Raw genomic sequence first — 24936 nt, forward strand, 5'->3', positions numbered from 1 at the left:
GTTCTGTTTGATGCATGACTTTGAAAGCCATGATCATTTGTCAGGGCTTCCCCTTTTAACAAGAGTTTATAAGTTGAGTTGGAGTTTTTTGTTCATTGTGAGTTGTGGTTGGAAAGAGAGGAGGAGGGAGTTAGTAAGCACATAAACAAGCCCTTATAAGTATAGTTGCAGATGGTCATGGTGGCATTATGACAAAGTATTGTAAATGTTGTGATATACATTTTTGATCACATAATTGCTAAATATCAATGTTTGATTTGAGTGTTTTGTATTTTCTGGTCTGTTTGCTTCTGTCTTATGAGACACACTGTGTCTTATCAGTAGCCCACCAGGAGATCTGTGGAAAAGATTGGATTGGTTCTATTCCTTAGAAATGTGTTGCTTCATCACTTAGTTGGTAACGGGGAATGTTCTTTTCTTTTAATTATAGCTGTCTGTGTGATGAATAGATGCCCATGGCAGATGCTTGACCAATCACATTGCTCTTTCAATAGAAGAGCTGGCAGACGCTGTTTGGGAGTGCATGGTTTCTGATCAACATTTGATTGCCTAGGGCAGATGGTTTTCTATGTATTGTCTGATGTTTGTATGTCATAGATAATTGTGTTGTGTATTCAATAGTTTGTTCCTTTAATAAATAATTGTATGAAAGATATTTAACCGTTTTATGGCAATTGATTTCTTCAGATTTCCACCACAGTGTCAAATCAAAAAAGTGCAGTTCAGCTTTAATATGTATATATTTTTTTCTAAATTATAACTAAAATGATTATTAAGCAAGGCTTATACAAAGTGCTTCATATGTATGATTGAGAAGAAGTCTTCATATTACGTTTCTCTCTAAATGAAGACAGGAATGCAGTTCAGGCATTGATTATTACATAACCTCTAAAGCTAAAAGTTGCTCAGGTACAGCACCGATGAGTAAGACAAACCGCAGGGACATACTGTGTTGTGTAGGTGGTTTGTGTTTTTCCCAGTCATGTATATAGGTTAGATGCAATGAGTTCAACAGAAACTTAACTTAACATGACAGGGAGTTTTTCTTTGTGGTTTCACAATTTAGTCCTGCCAATCACACAGCAAATGATGAATATAAACACTTGAAATACTGTATTATGAGGCAAATTAAAATGTTAAAATGAATTTTGAACTCTCATTAGATATATTTCTCTGGGGGAAGAAATTAAGGAAATATCTTGAATAGATATAGGATTGTGGTATTGAAAGTGAAATGTACTGATCATGGCTAGACCAAAGGGGAAGAGAGGATAAATATGACTTGGGTTCCATTTCACTTTCCCGTTCTTGGTTTTATGCTCAATGGGACATCCCCAAGAAACTAGCCTTTTTCATAAATGTCAACTACTCTCTTTGTCTCTATCTCTCTCGCTCTGTCTGTCTCGCTCTCTCTCTCTCTCTCTCTCTCTCTCTCTCTCTCTCTCTCATGTACACACACACCACAGACATGTACTTTTAAACAAACACACACATAGTAAAAGCAAAAGGAGAAGTGCATGTGTTCCTTTCAGTCCAGGTGCTGTCCCCATTCAGAGCAACATGGTTTCAAAACATGCCTTTGTTGTTTTTGTGTGCACATCTCCCTAGAATAACCTACATCTATAAAATCAGAAAGCTATGCTGACCCAGGAAGTAAAACCCCAAAGATGACATTCCCAATGATTTACTATAACTACAGCTCTGTAGCAACTGCTCTGTAGCAACTGCAGGGACTAAAGACTGTGGGGTTAGAATGCTGAAAGCCTCCATTCCATGACAAGATGCTTTGGCCTGTTTTGGTTTTCAGTGTCAAGCAAGATTATTCACTCCATCTTTTCTCATTATAAGCGTCTGTGATCCAAAATAATCTTAGGAATTGTCAAATAATGTCCAAATCAAGGTAGGACGGTGTCTTTTTGTCACAGGATTATGCTTTTAGGATTCAGGGTAATCATGACCCACTTGATTGTCAGCATAACTTTCCACCATCCCACTTGTTTCTACCCAATTATAGGAAACAGGCCTGTAACTACCCCTCGTTCTTCACATCTAACCACTCTCATCTAATGTTGTTGGATACTGTTGACTGAATCTGTGTCAGTCAAATTTCAGGGTTTCATTTTACTCCCACTGGTTCAGAAGATTCTGTATTCAGTCTCGATGGAACACATGAATATTAATTTGACCTGTCCACTGGGTAGTAGCACTGTCTTAAGTCACTTATGTTGTCCATAACACAACCACAACAATGTATCTAATCTAAACACATTGCCATTATGTAAATCAGGGGAATGTCCCTCAAGTTTGTCAAGTTGGTTTTGAATACTGCCAAGTGCCACAAATGACCAAGACCAAGATCTGGGGCACGGAAGTCTGGGTGCACAACCAGATCCAGCATTTCTAGCCACATCTCAACAGCCACTGCTCTGGACATTTTAAACCCTATATCTAGCACATTGTTTCAAATTTGAGCACTTGACAGTGTTTTTTCTCATTGGTGACAAGGGTCAACTCAGTCTTACCTATTTCACACCATTCTGATCAAATATCTATAGTATATGCATTTATTAATAATTTACTATAATATAAATATACATTAAAAGTAATAATCATATCGTAAATCTGGTCAGTCCTCATCATGCAATCCAATAGTCTTTATTCAACAATTTGGCACTACATTATCGCAGAAACTGTAGTTTTATTTTCATAGAGGGAGAAAAAAAAGTCTAACAACCTTGGCTATTGTATGCATTTGGTTCAAGATGACATATGTATTACATTACCAGTTCCTCACTTTCAGAAAGACAATATGTCATAAGGAAGACTTTTATAATAGCCTATCCAAATTCTTCATTGATCCCACAACGTCCAATAGTTCGAAGAAACCACACTGAGTTGAAAATATTGAATGGATGGGATTTGGAACGCAACCTTAACTGGTCATTCACGACTCCTTTGAACGATTTGTCCAAGCTCGTTCGTTCACGAGCCAACCACTGGTAAGAAGTAAGTACATGAATGAATCACTCATTCGGAGGGTGAATCATGACTCCCATGTCATAAAAAACGAATCTTTCACGAATCACCCATGATCATCACTAAGCTTCAGTTGCTTTGAGGATAACATTGCAGTAGTTTTAAGTGTTACACGACTGTGTCAGTATATACACTCACGCATTTTAATAATACCGACAGGTAGGACATATCTAACGTTGGTGGTTAATGATAATACGGCTGGCAAGTTAGTACTAATATATAGCCTTCGATAGATAATCTAAAGTTAGCTAGGCTAGCTACAGTAGCTACCTACAAGCTTGCTAAAATATGGTGGAATGTTTTCTCTTCAGCTTGAGTTATCATAATATCGTTATTTTGACCACTGATCAGTGATTAGACTATATACCGTGTAACCGCAACATTTGTATTTTTTTGTGTGTTTGGGTGCCGTCGTTACTTTTGCCTTCATTTTTTTAAATGAATGTTTTTCAGTTTCTGTCTAACGTTACGTACCAACCAGGCCTTGTCTTTCTTGCCAGGCAGGTGGTTAGCTAACTGTAGCCTCGCTAGCTAGCTAGCTAATACAGAACTGTATGTTTCTGTTGACTGGCTGGAAACAGGATAACGTCGATTAGACCTCTTCGGGCAGCCATTTCTATTACTTCACTACAAATAATATTTGAACACTTGACTACTCTGATCTTTAATTACTATACGATCTTGGACAGTATTTCTTTTTGTATTCTGTTTCTGTAACGAAGAAGAACAATGGAGGAATCAAATGTTGATATAGAGGTGACAGTCAAAACCTTGGATTCCCAGAGCAGAAGTTATACTGTTGGTAGCCAGGTAAGTTTCCCCTATTTTGTATTGTAATTTTCCTCTTTAAATAGCAGTCCTCAGCGATAAGCCATTTTAACTGACCTAACTATTCATTTTATTCAGTTGACTGTCAAAGACTTCAAGGAGCACATAGCACCTTCAGTGGGAATTCCTGTGGATAAACAGAGGCTGATCTACCAGGGTAGAGTTCTACAAGATGAGAGGACACTTACAGAGTACAGTACGTATCGAATGTTAAGGTTTCTGTTAAAACAGGGCTCTAGGCTTCAAGTACACTCTTGACTGATGACACATAACTAACTGTCCCTATTTTTCTCTAACAGATGTGGGTGACAAAGTGATCCACCTGGTTGAACGGGCCCCCCCTCCACCCTCCCAGCCAGGCTCAGGGGGCAGCTCAGGATCAACTGACGCTGGTCTGTCATCCCCCAACTCCACCACCTCCCAGGGATCCTCCCAAGTGCCTCCACATGACCGCAATGCCAACAGTTATGTCATGCTGGGAACCTTCAACCTCCCGGTGAACCTAATGGATCCTCAACAGATACAGGTGAAGCTAGTTCTGATGCTGCTGTGTACCTGGTATAGATGGGTATTGCTTATACAAAGCCTCCAACTTTTGCATTCTAGATGTCAGTCCAGCAGATGATTCCAGGCCTGGGTGAAAATGCTAGGAATGCTAGAGTCACAACCAGCACTGGGGTAAGAACTACTGTGATTTATTTAGTATTTTTTTGTTTATTATATTAAACAATGAATTTACGTGTTCCTTGTTTCACAATCATAGAACAATGGATCTATGAATGTACACATCGATATGGACCAATCCGTGCAGAGTGAGCCCAGACTAAGGCTTTTATTGGCAGAAAATCTCCTGAGGGACACTAATGCGCTGATCCAAAGAATGGAGGTTTGGCACTACCTTACAGACTATACCACCAAACCACAACACCTTATGCCAATGTGTATTGAGCAAAATCTTTTCCTTTGCCACAATGTCTCATTTTAGGGACAGGCAAGTGACAATTCATCTCAACCGGCGTCAGCTGCCGATTCTGCTGCTGCTCCACCGCCCTCCTCCTCCACCTCTACTCCCTCTCCCTCCACCCAGCCCATGGACACCTCCCCTCTTCCATCTGACCCCCCTCCATCTTCCTCTTCGACTCAGACTGAGGGGCCGCTGCCCCCAACTGGTCCAAAGTGAGTAAAGAATCCCATTGGTGGTTTTCATTCTTACAGACGGTCATTTTTTAGAGGGATTTTTAATTTGATATTATTTCCCCCCAGTCACCCCAGCCCAGTAGAGCTTGTGGAGATCTTGTCGGAGCTAAGGAGGGTGGAGGAGAGGCTACAGCCGTTCATCCAGAGAGCCCATTCCATCTTGGAGACTGCCACCACCACAGAATATGCCAACACCGTAAGCCCACCTCTTTCATACATACTGCCAAAGTTGTCTACACAGCTAGCATATACCAAGAAGTAGGGATGCCGTTTTCACAAACGGTTCAATGGTGCAATGGGTGGAAAATGCATTTTGCTCATGAAGTGTTCTTTGTTCCATTCAATTCATTGTACATTTTCTCATGAAGTAAGATATCAAATAGAAATTTGATAACATGTTTATTATTACACTGGAGATAGAGCACAGGAGAGAGAAGACGACCTACGCATTCTGTTTATTATAACACAGGAGAGAGAAGAGGACCAGCGCATTCTGAACCTAGTGGGGGAGTCCCTGCGCCTCCTGGGAAATGCCCTGGTTGCTTTGAGTGACCTTCGCTGCAACCTCCTCAGCCCTACCCCCCGTCACCTGCACGTAGTTCGGTCCATGTCCCACTACACCTCTCCAGTCATACTTCCAGGAGCTGTGAACCACCAACACATCCCACTACATGTAAGTTATACAGAGCTGTGGACATTGTGACACCAATGTCCACATAGCATGCTATTCAGCTTCATTTGCTTCAAGTGTTTACTCAGCAATATCAAAATGGCCCGCAGATGAACTTGGGAGCCACAGTAACCATGGCAGCCAATGGAAGGCCAGCCAGCGAGGGACAGGCTCAACCCACCAGCCAGTCGGAACAGGCAGGTCAGGGACAGACCTTCCCCTCACAGCCTCCCCTGTATAATCAGCAGGCAGGCCAGGGTCAGCCTGGCCCACGGGTCATCAGGATCAGCCACCAGGCAGTACCGGTGGTCATGATGCAGATGAACGCGGACGGTGTGTTGTCCACTTCCCCCCAACTGATGGAATGCTACACGTACACTGGGGGGGGGGGGGGGGGGGGGGGGTAAAGAGTGAGAGGTGGTAAAGGAGAGAGCGAGACCCATTTTGTACACATACACTGGGGGGGGGGGGGGGTAAAGAGAGGGGGGGGGTTGAAAGAGAGAGCGAGACCCATTTTGTACACGGGGGGGGGGGTAAAGAGAGAGAGGGGGTGAAGGAGAGAGCGAGACCCATTTTGTACACGGGGGGGGGGGGGGGTAAAGAGAGAGAGGGGGTGAAGGAGAGAGCGAGACCCATTCAAGTGTTGGCATAGCCTGTGTTGCATGTCAATGATTTTGTCATGTCAGAAAAGCTGATTTGGTCTTGAAATGGGCATGACCGGAACTAGTCAAAGAGACACGTTTGAACAGTACTTCGTATTTTTTGTTTTATCAGTGCAAAGAAAGCGATACTGTCCAAAACGGTTCATGCTGAAATGTGTCTTGTTCTTTTTGTGCAGACGGTGGCAGTAACCCTCAGGCAGCAGGACTGCAGAACCCAGCCGGTATGGGGCAGGCTGGTGAGGATTTCTCAACATAGTCATGTCTACTTTCTGGTGACTTAACAGCTGTGGATGGAAAGACTTTCACTACAACATGTGACTGGCTAGTTATAGCCGGTAATGGCCCTGGTCTCCTTACAAAACTAAAGGTAATCTCTCGCCTTTACCTCCAGGTGCCCTCCCCCCAGACTTCATGCGTTCCATCATGCAGCAGATGGGCCAGTATGCTGCTGCTATGGCAACCGCTGGTGCCGTGCCAACTGCCCAGCCCACCCCTTCTGGTTCCGGCTCTACCGCCACCTCTTCTGCCACCCCCTCTGGCCCCAACACCCCTACAACAACCCCCACCGCTCCACCTCCTCCACCCCCCAATGCCTCCCAGGCCAGGGTGGTCTTTACACGTCCAGCTTTTGCTCCAGGCATGATGGCAGCTCCCGCGTTCACCACCAGGGGGCCTACTGCTAACATTGGCACAAATTTAAGAGCGCCCATGCCAGGCCAGCAGCCAGGACAAGTAAGCGTTCTATTTGTAGAGATACATACTGTTTTTTTGTCTAACTTTCTATTTCAGCTTCAACCTCAACTGACGTGTGAAATGGCTGAGAGCCGCATCATAGCTATAGAATTTGACTTAAGTTAAGAAAACTTTACTGGGAGAGATGGGATCTGACCCCATCCTCCTTTTAATCCTCAGACCTTTCCAGGATGATCATGGGATTTTATAAGTGAAAATATGTCGCATCACAAAAAAAAAAGGTTTTCTTTTAAGAAAGTAAAACTTTGTCCATACCTTTATCTCCAGCCCTTCCCTCCTGCTGCCCTCAATCAAATGATTAGTGGGATGGTGGGACAGCTTCTCATGCCAAGCCAGACAGGTAACAATCTAAAGGTTTAGCACTACAATAAACACGGTGTAGCCCTGAATTTATTTTATTACCAATAAAGCCTTAGTATGAATGCCTTTTTAAAGCAATGTTCATTCTCCATTGTTTCTCTTTACAGCTGGACAGACCGCCACCTCCTCCTCTTCACACACCTTCAGCTCTTCTTCCTTCTCTCCTTCTGGCCCCATGCCCAATACAGCCCCACCTCCTGGTACTGCTGCTGCCCCAGGTCAGCCAGAAACCACCCCTACCCAGCCCCAAGGTATCCCTCCTGACCTGGGCCAGCTGCTGAGCTCCCTCCTGAGTGGAGTGGGCGGCAGTGCTGAGGCCATGGGTTCTGGGGGTGCCCCCTCCATCACTGTGACCATGCCTGGGGTGCCTGCCTTCATCCAAGGAGTGTCTGACTTCATGCAGCAGGTTGGTGGGCCAATCTCAAATTGGGGTTTCTAAGCATGGCTGTGAGTGTAACCATGAGGGAATATAATTTGTAGATTGTAGATTGAGTTTTAGTTCAAATAACCATTTCATTTGGTCCCGCCACTGTTGTAGGGTGTGTAACTTGAAACCCAAACTAACTCATTTGCTGTGTGGTCCTTACATCTTTCTCCCAGGCCTCCCAGCCAGGTTTCCAAGGCCCTTCCCCTACCTTCCCTGCAACACCCACAGCTCCTCCTGCTGGAGGCACTTCTCAGGGCCCCGCCCCCCAGGGCCCCGCCCCCAACCCTCCCTCAGGGAATGGGACTAGCGGCCTGGCTGGGGAGAACCTTAATCCGGAGCTGTTCACTGGCATTGTTCAGGGGGTCCTTTCCACTATGATGGGCTCCCTCGGCCAGGCCCAGAGCGGCACAGAAAGCATTGCCCAGTTCATGCAGAGACTCTCCCATACCACCAACATCTTCATTAGTCCAGACGAGCCCAATGGTAAACCCATTTTATTTTAAACCCATCTTTTTTGGCCGGACTCTCCATTACATCACAATTAATGACATTTACATAAATATGCAGTGCCCATGTAATTATACTAACTCTCTCGCCGTCTCTATCCTTGTTCGCTCTCACTTTCCCTCTCCCAGGTTTCTTTGGGGAGCTGCTGACATTGGTATGTCAGACCTTCTCCATGTCTGACCTGGTGCTTCTGCTGCACGGCCAGCACCAGCCTTTGAGTCGTATCCGGCCCCAGCTGTCTCAGTTCTTCACCCAGAACTACCTCAATGGCAGAGAGCCCACCGACCAGAACATAACTGTCAGTATAATACTGGCGAGGTCCACTCTCTTCAGTCCTTACTCCCCTCCTACATATTTTTATGATCACTAGCATTTTTTATAATAATGTACGTATTTGCTCTCTTTCTTACTGTCTCTGGCTTGCTTTCATTTTCCGTTTGTCACTTGACCCAAGGCTGCTGCTGAAGACCTTGTCAATGAACTTGAGGAGACTATCACGGAAAGCTTTGTAAGTACTGCAGGATCCGACAGGACCTATGGAACATTCATTCCACTCTACAAACTACTGTTGTAAACCACAACTCCAGGACAAAGTAATTTCCAAAACAAATATATAAGTATAAATATTCAAGAACCATCAAGAAGCCTCATATTTTTGCTCTCTCAGTCCTCAGTGGCAGTGTTGGAAGGTGTTGATGTCACGCAGACCAACATGTCCTTCTTCCGGCAGCAGCTCTCTCGCATCGCCACACACATACTCCGCTGCACAGGTGACCTCATGACAGAGTATAGCCTTACCTCATTTGTATGTGAACTAGCTATACGTGCTAATTAGCTTGTTTGATTTGTTATTGTGTGTATGTGTGAGAGGGAGAGTGTGAGCATCTGTGTTTCTGTTGTGTCCTGACAGACCAGTCGTTTGGGCCTCATCTGCTACAGATGTGTAACCAGGGTTTGTTTGAGTGTCTGGCACTCAACCTGTACTGTCTGAGGGGAGAGCAGAGCGCTCTAACTACGGTCATCAACCACCGCATAGTCAGTACACACATACAGATACTACACTACATTTTTCAAATGACTTACACTCAACTGCTTTTACGTACCCGTCGATCGATGATCACCACTCCCAAGCGTCATCGACTGTCTTTTATATTGTGAATGAGTTAAGAATAAGGTTGAATTCAATGATCCATATATGATCCAGTTGATTAGGAGGAATACATAGAAAAATGATTGTGATTGTTTATTCTGCTGTTTCAGAGGAGGATGTCCGCTGACATGAGTCCCAGCCTGGTGAACTGGATGACTAGTATGATGACCATGAGGCTTCAGGTTATTCTGGAGCATATGCCTATCACAGAGGACCAGATCCTGCATTATGTGGTCCACACTCCGGTAACACCCACACACTACACTACCATATATCTTGCATCGATGCAACACAAGGGCGCGTTTCACGACACCACACATTGATACTAATATAACGCAGTATGATATTGTTTTACAGAGGGAGGAGCCGACTGCATGTGGAGCACATGAGCCAGAACAAGACAAGAACATTAAAGTTGGTCTTGTTTTTTGTACACCAAAATCAAATGCTAGTGTGACTAGACTTCAAAACGTTTTTTTATTTGTTATTTTTTTATGAAGCCACAATGGTCAAGGCTTGAGATTGTAGAGTTTAGTTATACACAAATGACACATACTTTTCCCTTTGGCCTTCAGTTCTATTAAATGTACCCTCTCTCTTAACTGAAGATGGAGGACACCCTCTCCCCAGTCCCCGCCACCACAGCTGAGGAAGCCATGTCATCGTCGTGGGATACAAGGGCGTCGGCAAGAGAAAGCGGACCAACCAAGGGTTCCGTCCCAATGCGTAGCACCATGGCGGCAGAGGCAGTTGATGAGGAGCCTGTTCGAGATTCTGAGGCCTGGGCAGTGACTGTTCCTCCTGTAAGAACACATTTTCTCTGTCCATATGCTGTTTACGTTTTCAATATCCATGTATTCACAATCCTGTTGCTCCCTGTAATCAGTATATGCCAGTTCAGTGCAGCAATTCAGTGGGTATCTCTTCACATAAGGCCAGTTGATTTATATTATGGTCCTGTGTCTGCATCTCAGGAGTGGGTGCCCATCATCAGACATGACCTTATCACCCAGAGGAAGATGAAGACCCAGCCGCCCATGTCAGACGCCTATTTGCATGGAATGCCAGCCAAACGCAGAAAGGTAAAGCTGATACGGTGAACTTTGAGCCACGAACCATGTAGTGGGTATTGGAAATTGTGTTTATGTCTTGACTGGATACATTTCAGACGGGACAAGGGGATGGGGCCCTCCTCTCCCTCTCTGATGCTGTCAGTCGGGCAGCGAAGACGGCAGGAGTCAAACCAGTCACTCCTTCAGACACCCTACAGGAGGAGCTGGAGAACGAGGAGCTCCAGGAAGCCTATGCAGAACAGGTACATCCAGTGATGATCACGTGTAGTGCGCTAAGGCTGATTGTTACTGATTGCTCGTGTTGAGTGAATGATCTCAACACCAAATTTGTCCTTGTCCAGGTGAAGGCCGACATTAAGAAGCGCGTGAGGGAAGACCCTGACTTCACCCATCAACAGTTCCCCAACGCACACAGAGCCTTCTCATCAGATTCCTAATTTTACCTTAAGGGTTTATTGGAACCAACAATTATCAACCTATGTACATGCTGCCATCTGTTTTTGAGTCTGTATCTCAATGTCTTGCAGTTTCATGTCTACCAAATTATCCTCATAACTTTTTAGGAATAAAGAGTAACATCTTGTTTGACTAAATCCCTCCAACCTTCTATCATTATCATCACCCCCTCACCCACATTTATATTTATTGTTTTGCTTTGTTCTGTAATTTTGCCTTTCCCATTTGTTAAAAACAGTGTCCATATTTGAGCAGACATTATACACCCACACATACATTTTGACTCAATCTTTTGTTTTCAGTGTTTTTGCTGTTCTCTTGTGATCTAAATGTTTTATTTAAAGAGTTTACTTTGATCGGGTGAAACTGCTGTTTAGTAGATGTGTTGTGTGCTTAATAAAGCACTAATTACAGGTGTACTGGAGTACTTTGTGAGATATGGAGCAAAGAGGCTGATATGTAGTAGCCTAACTATCAGGACATGTCAGTGATTTGCTGTTAACATAAGATACGACTTTCATGAGAATGAAAGCTGGTCTGTCTGACGTTCAGTTTCAGCAGAGGGTAGGCTTTTGTGAAACTGTTCAAGATTGATTTACTGATGCCAAAATCAATGTAATCAGGAGTGGTGTTACAATGTTTTTGATGACATTTTTAATACTATTACTAACACTTAAAGCAACTTATGATCAAACAATCTAATATTTCAAGCTATCTTGTAATATATATCTTCACCTTTTCAGTAAATTAAATAATTATTTCCGGATGGTAGTTGAAAGGAGGAAGAGATTTTTGTTTTGATGCATTCCTTACCTGTCATGTTAGTCTCCACTTTGTCTAGCTCCCCCACAATCATCACCGCTTAGAGCTGGTTATGTAGAGTTTGTACTCTAATACATCATGGCAATTTCAGAATTTGAACATTTTGTTTCAACACATTTTCTTCTGTATATGTAATCACATCTAAAGCGTACCCTCAGTACAAAGAATAAGCCAATTGATACTGATCACACATCGCAAAGTCAGTGTATACAGTAGCCATACTCAAGTAGTACATGTTGAAAACAGATCCCTTGTGTAAAATTCTCAACTTTATAACTGGTAGCTTTATAATAAAAATAACATGTTCATATCTAAATAAGGTGTTTCTTTAGGTTCTAAACAGAACATGTAAGACAAAAAAATTGTCTTAAGTTCTCTGATGGACATTCTTTAATGGTTCATTGATTCTGTAGCAAAAAGGGGCTGGGTGAACAAGTTTGGCAGAATTATTCTGAGGGAGAACAGTTCCTGGTCAGAATCCGGTTTGAATTGCAGGAACATGGGCATGGCTTGTGTATCAACTGATACTGTACTGTGTCATACAACACTTCTGAAAGCAACACTTGATTGCACAATTACTGTGCATTGTAGGCATCAACAGTGCCTCAACTTTGACAGACTTGCAGAATCTCCATGATTGGGATATTTAATATTCCACATCCTGTATTCTGAAACAAAGCACTGTCAGATGTGTGCCAAGACAGTGTAAGGTTCGGAAACAACTGACCAGGAAATACGGTTCTGCCTCTGTTTGCATATGGTGTGCTAAGTTGGTGTGTCAATACCACTCAATGTCAAATTAAAATGTCAAGAGTTAGCTTTTTCAAGGAAAACACCAAGATTACATCATAAGGCTAATTTATAATTAATCTTGATCACTGACATTATTAATACATAGACATTACATTCACAATGACAAGAACATTTCAATATAATGAATGAATGCCGTAACAGTGCAATGTTGGGTTGGGAGTAGGAAAGGTTACAGAAAAGCACCGGGGTGTGATCGAGGATCCTTCAGATTCCTATATCTGTGGGTTAGACATAACCCCAAGACCTGAAATGAGATTTAAAAACAAAAATATGCTGCTTAAGTGATAAGTCTCACTGCAATGTGGCAATGTCTGATTTGTGTTATAGTATTTACTAACCTCTGTAAAACTGAAAAAAAGTCCTATCCCACCCACAAAGTGTAAAACATCTTGAGCATGTTGCTGGATGATGTCACCACAGGGTTTGCACGATTGGTTGTGGACACAATCCTGTAGAGTAAGGAAGTAAAAGACAATGACAGTTTCAGAAATGCCTTGTTTAAGATGGACTGTGTATCATGGTTAAGTTGTTATGGATTGTAGAAGTATGTTTTACAGCAGCACATGTTTCATTAACAGGGACGTTGGAGAAGCCACAGCAGTCCAGGTTCTTCTCTACATCTCCCTGAGTGGACACAGAATTGTTCCATCCCACCTCCAGTAGGTGGTCCTGCAAATGGAGAAAATGGGGTCTTTAAGAAAAACAACATCCAGCAAGAAATTCATGTAAAGGGAAGACATAAGCATCACCTACGATACAAAATTGAATGTCACTGAATGTCTAAATAGTAAATTATGAATATTAAAACCACATACCTGCTGGTCTTTATTAAGAGCTAGGCATGCCCCAGACACAGAGAACTGTACAATGAACACCATGAACAAGATGATCATGTACTGTGTAGTCAAGGATGTTTACATAGGACCGACATCCTGAAGCACAAAGTCTACACAGTTTATAATCATATTTAAGAGGCTTGTTGTGAATAAATGTCAGACCAACATACATTATCCATGAACATTATCAGAATATAATATTGAAAGTGTACTTGTACATTTTAGGTAACAGTACAGACATCCTCAATGTAATACCATCTGGCGACAAAGGATACAAAGAAGAGCAGGACCTGATGGTGCTTTAGGGCTCCACAGAGTCCTACAAAGGCGACCAGCAACAGGAAGGTACTTACGCCAATTACCCCTGCCACCACCTGAATACTAGACACTAGGCCAAACCATTTGCCCCATGCTGCCACTCCAATCAGTAGAAGACTCACCAACTTGGGGGAACCAAAACGGTGAGCATAGTCAATATGTAAATAGTAATAAATGCATAACGTTGAATTGTATTTTAAAATAAAAAAAGCAAGTCAGACATTCAGGTCTGCACAATTTACTGTAGTGTAGGATGAAATCTAAACATATCGGATTTGTCGGACTTTCCAGACGAATCAGAATTGTCTTGCCTTTGTGTGTGAGCTGTGCCAAACAATGCTATTCTTCCAGATATTGAAACAATTCTTCAGATAATAAAAATGATTAGCCTACTTACAACATACAATATATTGAGACCGCAGAGGGAATTCTTGATGCAGACAAAACCACCACACACCATTTTCTTCACTGCTACAAACAAAATGCCTTACACGTCAGATCAATTGTCTTCAACTTAATGTTCTCAACAAACACAGCTGCAAGGAGCAACAGGTGTGTAGATCTACTTCTAGAAGGAAATGGTTCGCACCCCGATTGGCTGATCCGAATAGGAAATATTTTTTTGCGTTTGCCTCATGATCCATACAATGCCATCCTATCGTGGCCATATACTTAACTATTCTAAAAGCGTTTAACTTTCATCACACATTTTCAGAGGAGTTTGTGACTTTTATTCACTGAAGACCAGAATGATAAAACACTATTTCATACTGACAAATTGTCAAATAACTCCGTGGACCTGTCAATAAATATGGAAAGAATAGGGGTGCTTGACTGACGGTGATATTTAATTACGTGTTTACGAATATTTTATTTGCAAGACATGAACGAATGTACACTGTTTTTGTTAAATGTTTGAACAAATATCGATTGAAATTAAATACATTGTTATTTATTCAAATGTCCACCCCTCTTTCACTTTACAAATGGTATAGTCCTCAACTAAGCGTAAACGGTGGTTTAGCTGTAGCTTTTAGGCAACAGTATGATAATCAAACGTGTCGTTTTGTGATAAAGTCGACAGTCGTTCTTAATTGTCTTCAGTCACTCTTTGATAGCGTATTACGAAAATGTCAGCTCCAAAGAAGGGAGATCTGTCTTCTACCGAGAAGGAATTATTCCAAGTTATTGCTGCAGGTGAGTATCTACTGATCCTGCAGTGCTAGATTTCACATCCAGCTAGTACCGTTAGCCTTGCTAGCTAGCTATAGATAGCTATTATGCACATGTATATTTGGGTTTGTTGACTTGGGTATCTACTCAAAGTATAAGATCCACCGGAACAGATCTAAATTGTCTAGCTACTTTGCGTACAATGAGTGATAATTGCCAGCTATAAACATGGGCAAATTGCCACAATAAATTTAATATGTAGCTAGCTAGCTACTGTAGAAGGTAGCTCTAGCTAATCCATGGTTAGTGAACATGAAAACATGTTCCATCCATGAACATGATCAAAACTAGCACGTATGCTATTAATGTATTTTCTTTATAGGAAATGTTCAAGAAGCCTCGAGATTATTGGGGTCCAAGGATGTACGAGTCAATTGTTTGGATGAGGTAGTAACAATATAATTTCTATTTTTCGAGTAGTTATACTAGTCGGTATTTTTACATTTAGTAGTCTAGTATGGTTGGAAGATATTTAGCTTCCAGCTAATGCTGGAAATATCCACCATTAGAGGATAGAGTTTCTTACGCCTATTCTGATTGAGATTTTTGGGACTCAATAAGCAAGCCATTTTGATTTTTTGTACTTAAACCTCGAGTCACTGGTCTTAATGTGGAGGCTGTCACTCACTATCTTCTTGTATTTCATTTCATAGAATCTGTGTGACATGCAGTTCTAGCGTCTGACATCGAATTTTGTAAAGGGATTATAGAATTTGATTATAACTTTATGAATATGATCCATTATGCTTCAATGTCCTTGAACTCCTGAATACTAGTAGCCTATGTATTTTTCTCTGCTATAGTATGGGATGACCCTCCTCATGCATGCTGCTTACAAAGGCAAAGCAGACATGTGCAAGCTGCTACTTCAACATGGTGCTGACGTGAATTGCAATGAACATGAGCATGGCTACACAGCACTGATGTTTGCTGGACTGTCAGGTATTTAAGTGATAATTATCTGGTCAAGCAACCGAATTGGTCCACATTTTGAAGCATATGAATGTATCGTTTTCTTCCTCCTTTATTACTCAGGGAAGACTGACATCATATGGATGATGTTGGATGCAGGAGCAGAGACAGATGTGGTCAACTCTGTCGGGAGGACAGCTGCTCAGATGGCAGCATTTGTCGGTATGTGTGTAGCTTGCATGCTCCGCCTATATGACCATGTATGCACCTTGTGTTCTGGCACAGGTAAGGAGCTGGCATGAAGATCACAGGGTTCGTCGCCATTTTTTCACTGGCAAGATAAGGCAGAACACCTTTCGTTTATAGAGAACTGGTTTGCTTTGTAGAAAAGGTTCTCCCTGACTACCACAATTTCTCTGGCAGAACCTGGTTGTAGTCAGTGTGGTGTGTCATAGCCTTAATGCTATGATCCATTTTGAAAACTGACCAAGAATCTGGATATTAAATGAAATGGGACAAGCTATGTAAAAAAGAGGATGCTGATGATTTAAACACATCAGGATGTCAATGATAAACTGCTAAAACAGTTAATAAATCAATGTTTTAATTAAGAGTTGTTCTGTTTGTTCTTTTCTCAGGGCAGCATGACTGTGTGACAGTGATTAACAACTTCTTCTCCCGGGCGAGGCTGGACTACTACACCAAAGTCCAGGGTTTGGAAAAAGAACCTAAACTTCCTCACAAACTGGCAGGACCACTCCACAAGATTATTATGAGCACCAACCTCAGCCCTGTTAAGGTAACCATATCTAACTCCACATGATAATGATTTAGAAAATATAGCCCTCAAGTGCAATATGATACTGTATAGGGCTGGCTATTTAATTGATCAGGTTAAAGATTCTCACTCCCACTAGGTGTTTAAATAGCATCACATGACCCACTCTGATTACTGGTCCTCCCTCCCTTCTAGATGGTAATGTTGGTGAAAGAAAACCCGCTGCTCCAAGAAGTGGAGGCTCTTGAAAAGTGTCGGCGGGTGATGGAACTCATCTGTGAGAAGTGTGTCAAGCAGCAGGACATGAATGAGGTTCTGGCCATGAAGATGCACTTTGTGAGCTGCGTGCTCAGCAAGTGTGCCTCCTTCCTCAAGGACCGTGACGACAAGCTAGAAGGACTAATCAAAAGGTATTTTGTTGGTTGTTGTATGTCGGTATGTTTCTACATTAACTGAACACGATTGTATACGTGAACCATTTTGTTTTCTATTCCTAGCTTATTAAAAGGTCGGGAGAGTGATGGCTTCCCAGTGTTCCAAGAAAAGTTTGTTCGAGAATGTATCCGCAAGTTCCCCTACTGTGACGCCACTCTGCTGCAGCAGCTGGTCCGAAGTATTGCTCCAGTGGAAATAGTGAGTGGAGCATCCTTTCTAAAACACTCAAACTGAAGGGAAAGCAATAAAGCATGAGTTAAGTTCCCTCTTCAATCAAACATCTACACCAGCCTTTCTCAACCTGGTCCTCAGGGACCCCCTGCTCTGAAGATGTTTCCCTCTAAGACGTTTCCCTCTTCCAACACACCTGATTCAAATGAATGGGACGATATCAGGCGTCTGCTGACCTTCATTTCATTTGAATCAGGCGTCTAGGAGCAGGGAAACATCTCAAACATGCAGGGCAGGGGGTCTTAGAGGATCAGGGCTGAGAGGCTGATATACACCTTTTTAAGTTACTTTTAGGATATCTCTTTGGAGAGAAAAAAACATTTTTACATTCAGCCATTCTTATAACCTCTGTCCCTCTGCCCCACAGGGCAATGACCCAACAGCTATATCAGTCCTGACCCAAGCCATCACAGGACAAGTTGGATTCATGGATGCAGAATTCTGCACTACCTGTGGAGAGAAAGGTGCTGAGAAGAGATGCTCCATCTGCAAAATGGTAGTTTCCATCACTATGCAATCATTATATTTCAGAGGTTATTTAAGGTCCATTTTCTTTAAACCGGCATGCTTTTGGTGATCCAATAGGTGATATACTGTGATCAAGCCTGTCAGAAAATGCACTGGTTCACCCATAAGAAGGTTTGTAAGAAGCTCCAGGAGCAAAGAGAGAAGCATGAGGAAGAGTCAGCCAAGCGAATTGAGCAACGCAGTAAAGGTATTGAAAATGGCAATCTTTGGTTCACATAAGAAATATATTGTACCTGCACTACTGTGCAAAAGTATTTGGCACAATTATGATTAACTTAAAGTTTGAAAAGATAAGCAAAAATGCATTCATTGTGAAATAAAACAAAATACTCTAGACAATATTCATGTAAAAACTCTTTGGTGCCTAAGACTTCTGCACAATGCTGTATAATACCTGTTTGTATGTGTGACATGACAACATTATGCTTGCCTTCAGTTGGCCCATTTATACTATCTACTTAATCAGCGTTGGAACTTCAGAACTTTGTTACCATTGGTGTGTACTATCATCAATCTTAATTCATGCTGTTGTATTTTTTCAGAGGACAGTGAAGCTGTGGAGGATGCTACAGGATCCATGCAGGAACTTTCAGTGGAGCCTGATAATGAAGAGTCCTCCTCAGACCCCCAGCTCTGAGGCCACCACAGCCAGCTCCAAACCAGAGGATGTCACCTACAGAAACACAATGCCTATACCCAGATATCCCATACTCCAGTTAATGCCATGTTGATCTCAGAGGGAGGACTGTTTTGAAGACCTATTTAGCACACCTGAAGAAGCAGTTCAAGCAAAGTCAAAAAACAGAGTGATGAATCCCTTATTTAACCAATATTTGACATTGTCACCAAAGCAACACAGCATTATTGGCACAAGAAGACGGGTTGTGGAGTTTCTACTTTTTTATTGAATACTGTTTGATGTGAAATATCTATTTAGAATATGGTTGTGTAAGCTAAATGGATTTTAGTAGCCACAAAATGGAAAGCATTTTAAGCAAGGAGTGGAAAAAACATAGTGTATTTAATTTATATGTTGTCTACAAAGTACAATTATGCCTTAAGATGCTTTAGCTGGTATGTTATGAATACCTATTCTGCATACCAATACATCCAGATTAGAGCTCATATTTCTGTAGTAAAGTAGCATAAAGTATAATGTTTTGACCAAGACATCCTCATAATACATTGGCAAGCCCTCCTACTCACACGGCTTTGTTACAGATGTGTTTAATGACTTAAATAAACAATAACCCTGTATTGTTTAGTGTTCTTTTGATTTTAGTGTGCTATATTTTTTCACACAAGTTTATATTTGCCTATGTGGTAATCATGATTAAACACATGTTAACAACCAAAAAATCTAGATAAAAAAAAAAACAACTGATTAATTTAATCACTTAAATTACCAGAATGTTTAACATAATGTGGATTCAGAATGTCTAATACATTCCAAATTACTGGATTGAAGTTGCCTTGTATAGTTGATAAATAATATGAAACAGGTACAGATATGAATCATCTGAATGTTATTTTGAGGATGTTGGGAATATGTGGCTGGGTATATTCTCCGAGTTGGCTCTGCTGGGCAGTAGGAAAGGACCTCCAGTCCACAGATGAGAATTGCATGACAGACCTCTGCATGGCTCTTCGCACACTGGGGTCTGCGATGTCATCAAATGGGCATTTCAGCCTGAGTGAAATGTCAGTACACTACAATTTTACAAATGTCACATGTTGAGTTTGTTAATTTATTAAATCACATTATTTGGGGAAACAGTGTTATACTGCATGGTGTATAGTCTCTCACCTGTTAATATGCCTTGTCAAAACTTCCGATCCTGCAAATGAAAGTCCAATTATGAAAAGTGTGATATAATTCACAAATGTTTGAACAAAGAAAAAGACAGCAAACTGAGTAAAACCTTTGAGTTGAAAGCCATTAACATGACTTCCTGTCTCTCTTGCAGCTGGAGTGTGTATACGTCTGCCAAAGGCCAAAGACTGGAGGACACGATATTGCTCTGTGTTGAACAACTGAAATGACGTATTTCTCTCTTCTTGCTTAACAACTTTGAGGAAAGAAAAAGTAAATACACTGAAATGCACAATGGCTGTGGTATATTAGTAAGACTTGTTGCATGTAAAATATATGCCAAAGTTCCAAACATGACTACTTTATTGTGCTGCACATGCACTGGGGGGGGGTATTTTTGAATACTGAATATTTTGTCATTATGGGGTACCATATGTTGATGGGTGAGAAATAATTCCAGATATCTTAATTCAGGTAAGAGGTTCAGACTTGTGCTCTGTATTAACTGCATTACATTGTAATAAGTGACCAGTATAACTTTTTATAGAAAATGTATAGATATTTGTTAGCATAGGCTACCTCTTCGATCAAGTATTTGCACAGATGGCAAGTGATGAAGGACATATTGACGATATTCAGGCTCTTGTGCAAAAGGATTCAGGAAAAAAGCTGCAAAACAACTTAAATGTTATGACATTTTTACAATCTATGTATTTACATTTATTTTTGCCTGAATTAACGATAGTGACATTACAAAATATAATTCTAATGTGTGTGTATATATATATTCACTTTGGCCATTGATTTCAATTAATCTGTACTGTAAGTCTTATGTCATATTCTACTTACTAACAGTATGAAGATGATGAATGTTCCTCAGCTCTGCCACTGTCTCATCAAGCCTTTTCATCTGGTTGATGTGTAAAAGGAGAACTCTTAGACAGGATAGATGACTCATGGCCCCTGTTAAAGTGACAGATGGTAAATAAATACTAAAAGATGAGCAGGCTATTTGCACAAAGTACATTTGTACCGCACCCTCCCTAATGATTACCTGAAATGGATGTTATGTTATTATTTTGTAGGTACAGTTCTGTCAAGCAACAGTTGAGACCCTTGTAGCGTATTTCCTTGATCTGAAAGGATAGAATATATCGTTGATGTACATTCCTTTTGTCATATGTGACTTTTATTAAGAAAGCATGACCTATAATAATCAATTACAGTGTAGACTGGGTATACCTTGTTGTTGTTCAGCCATAAACATGTCAAAGTTTGAAATCCTGATAAGTCAGGGATATTTGTGAGCCCTCTGTTAAGCAGAAAAGTTGCTTTTACACTTATACTCTTATAATGCATTTCAGAAGTCTACATTTAGTGAGCTACAGCATCAGATTTAGAGGCTTTTATAAATCGCACTATACCTTTTGGCGAGATAAAGTTCACATACATGTCGATCTCTCTTGATTCCATTCATATGGAGGGCTTCCTCGATAACCTGTAAGAGAAAATAAAGTTACTGCTATGGCAGTATTCAAATGATATTCAAATTTCTTATAAATTTGATCGAAAAACGCACTCCCTCACACATATCCATCGCCACCTGATCGCCAGATCCGCTTGCGTGCTTGTTGCCAGGATAACACCTGTAGCTAAGCTTTTTTTTGTTTCACAACAGACATAAATCTGTAGCCTGTAATTCTTTAGTTGAATCAAGTTGTTTTCTTTTTTTCTCTGGAAAGGATAGAGGGTATCTAATGAATGGCCGTTTCCAGAAGACCGACATTTTGTCCAGATAGCCTATTCAGCTCTTGAAAAAATAAGACCACTGCACCTTTTTCTTTTTCTCCTCACCATTTTTGAGTGAGGAACAGAAGGGTTCAACTTTAAGTGGTCTCTTAAGGTAGCCTAGGGTATTCTTAATTTGACACGAAATGTATTAATCGGATGTGAGTGACATGCATACGATGCGTTTGGGACATGATTTGTTATTTGTAAAATAATACAAACAAAATACATTAGACTGGCGGTGGATGGTTTGTCACTAGATGGCGTGCAGTAACAGCAGTCCGGCAGTATAAAACTGGATTTTGGCGCGTCCATTACTTTTTCATCAAGATGAAGTAAAGGGGTTATTATATTTCAAGTGAAATCATTGACAAGGATAGTTTATCCTTAGGATAATAAAGGTATTGGTTAATATAAATTGTCCAGGGTAGACACCTGGGTATTAGCTCACAAACTCTCATAACATCAACAAATAGGCCTATCCTTTGGAAGTCTTTTGGGATATATTTACAAATCTGGGTTTCAAAGATAGATATTGATCCTATCAGCCCAACCTGGCCATGATGTGTAACCTATGTGGGTGAAGAACAGGTCAGAATATTAGAGAATGTGCAGGACGTTTGCAGGACCAACCACTTTAAAAACGGAATAAACAGAATAAATCTCGAGTAAAAGTGGCCTATTATGAATTCACTGTTGTCACTAGTTAGACATCAACCCTTTTGATAATAAAATAACAATGTATACAGGTACGTAATCATAATATATATTGGGGGGGCGGGGCACATCTCACAAAAATATAAATACAATGTAAATGTGCTACACTACGACAGGCAACCACGCACGCTGTCTGAAATTATCATAAACATTAATAAAAAAAAACGTTTTCAGGGGGGGACCCTCAGAATCCCCAGCAGATTTCGTCCCCCCAATGTTGACTCCATGGCTACGGCCTTGAATTTATAACAATCTAATATAGGGAACGGAGGCAGGTCCCTCCAGATGTTGACGTTGGCTCGTGTGCAGTTTTAGCCTTCTGAGCAAACTATGGGCGTGGTTGCCCATTCAGTTACGCCCATGCTTAACCAACAGACGCCAAAGTCATGCACCTGAGCGGCTGCCAAAACAAGAAGGCTTGGCTATATAAACCAGTCATGGTAAGGTGTCATAGTGTCTCAGTAGAAGACATTTGATAATTATTAGTTTACCCGCCACAGATCAACTTGTTCCAGATATTCCTAGCAAACATGTATTTGAACTCGTGCAAACCGAGCCGTTTGATATTTGTATATTGTGTTCTCCTAAGGTGTTGCCAAGCGTTGAAAAACGATGCTGAGAACATATATTCACTCGTGGCCATCCCGGTTATGAATACTTCGAGCAATGTGTCTTTGAACCGCGCACGTATTGAAGGGAAAGGCGCGACAAATGGTGTGCTACAAAGAAGTGGTGAGTGAATGCCTTTATGCCCCTTCATATTATCGACTGTGCATAATTCAGATTTGTTATAAGCTGTTATGCATTATAGAATAGGCCAACTAGCAGTGGATAAGAAATGGAGAAACAATTTACTGCCAAAATTGAATAAGACGATCATTTTTGTTTGCATTTGAAAGTTTACTTTAAAACAAGGGAACATCAAAGCTACCAGTTAAATAATTAGGACCATTCAGATATCCTGGGCTTTCCCATGCGTGCAGGGAGAAGGAAACCTGGCAGTATTTTTGTACAGTTCCTTGGGATTGAATGGAAGTGTATTCCTATCTACACAGGAAGGGTATAATGATAGTGATAATGCAGTTTGGATTTTTTCCAACATAATTGATAAAGCTTCTCTGTTTATTCACCAGACTGTCATAAAAAAGGGCGTGCATTGTCACTGAGTAGTATATTATTATTTAAATGGGCTCTTAAAGTGTGAGTAGTTGCAGTCTATACTAATAGTGTGATCTGTTGCAAAGGCCCACTATCAAGCCAGCTCCATTGACATCATAGCCTTTTCATGTTAAGAAAATGCACCACTTCCTTTACAAGCAATTAAAATGCAGGCTTGTATGTTTACACAAAACTCCTGGGAAACATAACTAATCAATGTGGTTGAGTTAATCTCGTTCTGCATTTAGAGAAAGAAATGACAAGAAATAAATTAACTGTCATGAATATGGAATCTCTTTATCACTTATATTTCTCTCGTAGAGCAAAACCAAGTGGGATGCAGAGAACTAAGGTCTACCAAGTATATCTCTGATGGTCAATGCACCAGCATCAACCCCATCAAGGAGCTGGTGTGTGCAGGCGAATGCCTTCCAGCTCAGATCTTGCCCAACTGGATTGGTGGTGGCTACCGTAAGAAATTCTGGAGCAGAAGGAACAGCCAGCAATGGCGCTGTGTCAATGACAAAACACGTACGCAACGCATCCTTCTCCAATGCCAGGACAGTAGCACAAGAACTTACAAAATCACTGTGGTCAATTCGTGCAAGTGCATGAGGTACTCCAGACAGCACAATGAGTCAGGCCACAAGGAATCTGGCTTGTCTGAATCTCAGCAGCTCCATAAGCAGAAGTCTAAGACCAAGAAGAGGCTGGGTAAGAGTAAGATGAATAATAACTGGCATGAGGTGGAACCTTAAGATAGGGGACGTGGGATATGTCAGTGACTTTGGTCATAAATCATCTTGTAATTTGCTTGTTAGGACCTTCGAATAAGCAGAAGTGGAAGGTGGACTGCCAAGCCTGAGAAACAGAGAGTTATTTAACCCTTAAGCCTATAATTATAGATTTAGACATACTGTAATAACGACACACTTTTACAGTAAATTGTTTACATCAAATGACACCATTAAAAGTAATATTCCACTAAGATGCCGTTAACTTTACTCCATAAAGAGTGTAAATATGCATGTGTACGTATTTGTCCCTTGTGTGTAAACATTTTGATAAATGTTACCCGATATACATGTGCCTTTTTGTTTAAGATCACTTGATAATCTCTATCCTTAACTTACTCTTTAGCTTATTTTCTAACAGCCAAATCTATTATTAAAAAACAATATCTCAACTGATATTCATGTCTTCTTTTAAAATGTTTGAACATCAGAATGTCAAATGTGCAAAGCTGTCATCAAGGAAAAGGGAGGCTACTTTGAAGAATTAAATAACTCAAACAACTTAATAACATTACTAAAGGTTTAAGAAGTGTTGATGATGGGATTCCATCTGAATCAGAGCGTTTTATGGGCATGGATGGTTTTTTTGCATTCGATGGACAACGTCCAATCCAAATTCAGGACACATGTGGATTGTGTTG

General features: G+C 41.1%; 5 protein-coding genes across 11 annotated transcripts; 3 read left to right on the top strand and 2 right to left on the bottom strand.

Moving 5' to 3' along the window:
- The first annotated feature begins 3045 nt into the window (after positions 1-3045).
- bag6 (BCL2 associated athanogene 6) lies at positions 3046-11890 on the top strand. 4 transcript variants are annotated; one of them, XM_084708662.1, is made up of 25 exons: positions 3046-3195; positions 3759-3846; positions 3943-4060; positions 4164-4390; positions 4471-4542; positions 4628-4750; positions 4850-5040; positions 5128-5257; positions 5531-5734; positions 5842-6064; positions 6570-6629; positions 6785-7125; positions 7414-7486; positions 7614-7912; positions 8107-8416; positions 8569-8738; positions 8895-8948; positions 9108-9210; positions 9351-9475; positions 9701-9835; positions 9948-10004; positions 10199-10393; positions 10565-10672; positions 10759-10905; positions 11005-11890. In XM_084708662.1, the coding sequence occupies exons 2-25, from the start codon at positions 3766-3768 to the stop codon at positions 11098-11100; spliced, it is 3642 nt and encodes a 1213-aa protein (XP_084564788.1). In that variant the 5' UTR covers positions 3046-3195; positions 3759-3765; the 3' UTR covers positions 11101-11890. The 4 variants fall into 4 exon arrangements, with proteins under 4 accessions (XP_084564788.1, XP_084564792.1, XP_084564789.1 ...); XM_084708666.1 differs by having other exon boundaries at positions 5842-5932; XM_084708663.1 differs by having other exon boundaries at positions 3058-3195; positions 3726-3846.
- Positions 11891-12782: 892 nt separating this feature from the next.
- Positions 12783-14635, bottom strand: tspan13a (tetraspanin 13a). Its single transcript, XM_084708673.1, has 6 exons — positions 14306-14635; positions 13866-14033; positions 13570-13650; positions 13310-13423; positions 13093-13203; positions 12783-12998 (listed from the first exon to the last, which is right to left on the bottom strand). The coding sequence occupies exons 1-6, from the start codon at positions 14366-14368 to the stop codon at positions 12924-12926; spliced, it is 612 nt and encodes a 203-aa protein (XP_084564799.1). The 5' UTR covers positions 14369-14635; the 3' UTR covers positions 12783-12923.
- A 273-nt stretch (positions 14636-14908) lies between these two features.
- On the top strand, positions 14909-19126 carry ankmy2a (ankyrin repeat and MYND domain containing 2a). Its single transcript, XM_084708670.1, has 10 exons — positions 14909-15105; positions 15464-15528; positions 15945-16083; positions 16177-16275; positions 16692-16852; positions 17027-17241; positions 17329-17464; positions 17865-17993; positions 18083-18212; positions 18568-19126. The coding sequence occupies exons 1-10, from the start codon at positions 15039-15041 to the stop codon at positions 18660-18662; spliced, it is 1236 nt and encodes a 411-aa protein (XP_084564796.1). The 5' UTR covers positions 14909-15038; the 3' UTR covers positions 18663-19126.
- Positions 19127-19436: 310 nt separating this feature from the next.
- lrrc72 (leucine rich repeat containing 72) lies at positions 19437-22248 on the bottom strand. Of its 2 annotated transcripts, none has more exons than XM_084708671.1 (9): positions 21418-22248; positions 21263-21336; positions 21081-21150; positions 20893-20974; positions 20688-20801; positions 20418-20507; positions 19948-20094; positions 19833-19863; positions 19437-19715 (listed from the first exon to the last, which is right to left on the bottom strand). In XM_084708671.1, the coding sequence occupies exons 1-9, from the start codon at positions 21433-21435 to the stop codon at positions 19541-19543; spliced, it is 801 nt and encodes a 266-aa protein (XP_084564797.1). In that variant the 5' UTR covers positions 21436-22248; the 3' UTR covers positions 19437-19540. The 2 variants fall into 2 exon arrangements, with proteins under 2 accessions (XP_084564797.1, XP_084564798.1); XM_084708672.1 differs by having other exon boundaries at positions 19649-19735.
- A 161-nt stretch (positions 22249-22409) lies between these two features.
- On the top strand, positions 22410-24652 carry sostdc1a (sclerostin domain containing 1a). Of its 3 annotated transcripts, none has more exons than XM_084670406.1 (3): positions 22410-23075; positions 23823-24215; positions 24323-24652. In XM_084670406.1, exons 1-3 carry the CDS (start codon positions 22874-22876, stop codon positions 24364-24366), a joined length of 639 nt encoding a protein of 212 aa, XP_084526532.1. In that variant the 5' UTR covers positions 22410-22873; the 3' UTR covers positions 24367-24652. The 3 variants fall into 3 exon arrangements, with proteins under 3 accessions (XP_084526532.1, XP_084526540.1, XP_084526528.1); XM_084670414.1 differs by having other exon boundaries at positions 22410-22783; positions 22933-23075; positions 23823-24652; XM_084670402.1 differs by having other exon boundaries at positions 23823-24652.
- The last annotated feature ends 284 nt before the right edge of the window (positions 24653-24936 follow it).

The sequence above is a fragment of the Hypomesus nipponensis genome, chromosome 2 (genome assembly GCF_054491055.1).
Source record: "Hypomesus nipponensis isolate SF chromosome 2, ASM5449105v1, whole genome shotgun sequence".
Lineage (NCBI taxonomy): Eukaryota > Metazoa > Chordata > Actinopteri > Osmeriformes > Osmeridae > Hypomesus > Hypomesus nipponensis.